Genomic DNA, 2,483 nt, shown 5'->3' with positions numbered 1-2,483 from the left:
CGCCACGCCCGCCCACTGCAACATCACAGCGGGGATCAACGCCGATGCGCAACTCCACGCCGGTGCGAAGCGGCACACCACGCAGCCTGCAAGCATCATCCGGCGGCTTGACGCCAACAGCGCGGCCACCACGGCCAACGGGTGCACCGACATCGGCGCGTGGCCCCGGGCTGCCGCGCCCAGACACCTTTAGGCGCACAGGAACAAACGCAAGTATCTCCGCCGCCAATGCCAGCAGCCACAACAACTCCAGCATAAGTAGCCTTGGGAACACCGGGAGCAACAGCACCAGTCAAGGAGTCTTGCGGCAGCTTTCAGGAAAAACTGGAGGTAATGGCCGCGTCAATGTGTATGCGCGTGTGCGTGCCTTTGCACCGAATGAAGTCGCTGAGGATCAGCGGCAGTTGGCTGTTCGTATGAAAGACGACACAGTGGATGTTCAGGTGCCGAAGAAAGGACGCTTCACATTTACATTTGATGGCATATTCTGGAGTAACGAGTCGCCCAGCGAGAAGTCTTTCTCCGACCAGGAAGATGTCTTCGAGGTCATTGGACGGCCACTGGTGGAGAACGCAATGGCGGGTTACAACGCCGCCATTATGGCCTATGGGCAGACTGGCAGTGGCAAAACATTTACTTCATTTGGTCCTGCCAACTCGCTTGGCACACCTGAAAGGGGTCTCATTCCGCGTGTGTGCGAGATGTTGTTCGAGCGTTCTGCCGCCAGCTCGCAGAAGGGTATCACGTACCGCGTCTGCGCATCGATGCTGGAAGTGTACCTGGAGGACGTCTTTGACCTCCTCAACCACCGCAAGCAGGTGTCCATCCGAAACAGCTACAACGACAACTCCTTCCACGTGGTTGGGGCGAAGTCGATTCCGGTGCGCACCTGCGAGGACGTGTTCGCTCTGCTGAAGAAGGCTGAACCTCTCCGCACGTTTGCGGCTACCGCCATTCATGACCGCTCATCACGCGCCCACACGCTCTTCCAGTTGGAGGTGCAGACCACGTTTGAGTCGACCGAAATCGTGCCACGCATCTCCAAAATTCTCCTCGCCGATCTTGCTGGTTGCGAGCGTATCAGGCTCGCCCACACGGAGTCCGGCCTCCCTTTCGAACAGGCACGCAACATCAACTTGTCGCTGCTTGCGCTGGGCTCCTGCATCGAGGCCGTTGCCACACGGAAAGGATACAACCAGAATATCCCAGAGTTCCGTAACAGCACCCTGACGAAGCTATTAAAGGAGTACCTCGGTGGAAACAGTGTGTCGGCGATGGTTGTGACAATCGCACCAAGCGTACGGGACGCGCATCTCAGCGTGCAGACGCTTCGGTTCGCGGACCGTGCCAAGCAGATGACTACGCACGCCAAGATCAACACGGTAAAACCCGTTGACGAGACAGACGACGGCGCGAGCAAGCTTAGCGAGGAGCTCCGTGACGCATACCTCAAGAAGAAGGAGGCGCTCTACGCCGAGTACCAGTTGCAGAATACCATTGAGCAACTGGTCAAACACATTGCAATCCTTGAGGCTCAGCTGATGAACGCCACCGATGACGAAGTGATCGCCCGCCTACAAGAGGAAATCGACGGGTACCAAAAGCAACTTGCTGAGGCGGATGCGCAGCTGCAGGAGCAGCGCCGTATCCTCTATCCCAACGAAGTCGTCCTCGAGGAGCAGCTGAAGGAGCTCAACACCAGGATGCAGGAGATGAAGGAGGAGCACGAGGATGCCATGGAAAGCCTCATGACGGAAGACTTACAAAAATACACGGAACAGATAAAGGCAAAACAGCGCCAGCACGAGGAAAGGGTCGACGCCATGGTGGAGGACCACCAGGCAGAGGTGATCAGGCTCCAGCAGCTACTGGATGAGGCCAACGCCACAATCGAGCGGCTCAAGAAACAGTTGAAGGAGACCAAACAGGAGCTTCGCAAGTCGGACGAGAACCTCGAGGAGATGCAGAACGCACTAAAGGAACTTGAGGACGCGTCCACTGCCATGGAACATGAGCTTCAGGGCCAGATCCAGCAGTTGCAGGGCGAGGTCGAGCGGCTTGGTGAGGAGTTAAGGACAAAGCAGGCCATGCACGATAGTGCTGCCACTGTCAGTGCCGAGACCATCCGCGCTCTTGAGGCTGACCTGGCGGAGCGTGAACAGCACCTTGAGGAGATGCAGACAGTACTGAAAGAGCTGGAGGAACGCTACGCCGATGAGACTCAAGCCGCTGCGGAGACGCAGGCATCTCTGCAGTCGCAGCTGCAGGATCTTGAGGCTGTTCGTGCCAACACGCAGGAGCAGCTCGAGGAGACGCAGGCCGCACTGAAGGCACTGGAGGAGCGCCACGCCGATGAGACTCAAGCCGCTGAGGAGACACAGGCATCTCTGCAGTCGCAGCTGCAGGACCTTGAAGCTGTTCGTGCCAACACGCAGGAGCAGCTCGAGGAGACGCAGGCCGCACTGAAGGCACTGGAGGAGCGC

General features: G+C 58.1%; 1 protein-coding gene across 1 annotated transcript in view; it reads left to right on the top strand.

Annotated features, from left to right (window-relative positions):
* Positions 1–44: 44 nt before the first annotated feature.
* DQ04_02271000 (putative OSM3-like kinesin) overlaps positions 45–2,483 on the top strand; it is a gene marked incomplete at both ends in the record, with an annotated part of 2,700 nt that continues 261 nt past the window's right edge. Inside the window, one exon of the mRNA XM_009311694.1 lies at positions 45–2,483. This exon is cut by the window's right edge and continues 261 nt beyond it. Coding sequence (XP_009309969.1) covers positions 45–2,483 — 2,439 coding nt within the window.

Source organism: Trypanosoma grayi (genome assembly GCF_000691245.1).
Source record: "Trypanosoma grayi strain ANR4 Tgr_227_V1, whole genome shotgun sequence".
In the NCBI taxonomy this organism is placed as follows: domain Eukaryota; phylum Euglenozoa; class Kinetoplastea; order Trypanosomatida; family Trypanosomatidae; genus Trypanosoma; species Trypanosoma grayi.
Note: the sequence above shows the minus strand (reverse complement) of the source record. Positions and strands in the feature narration are given on the sequence as shown.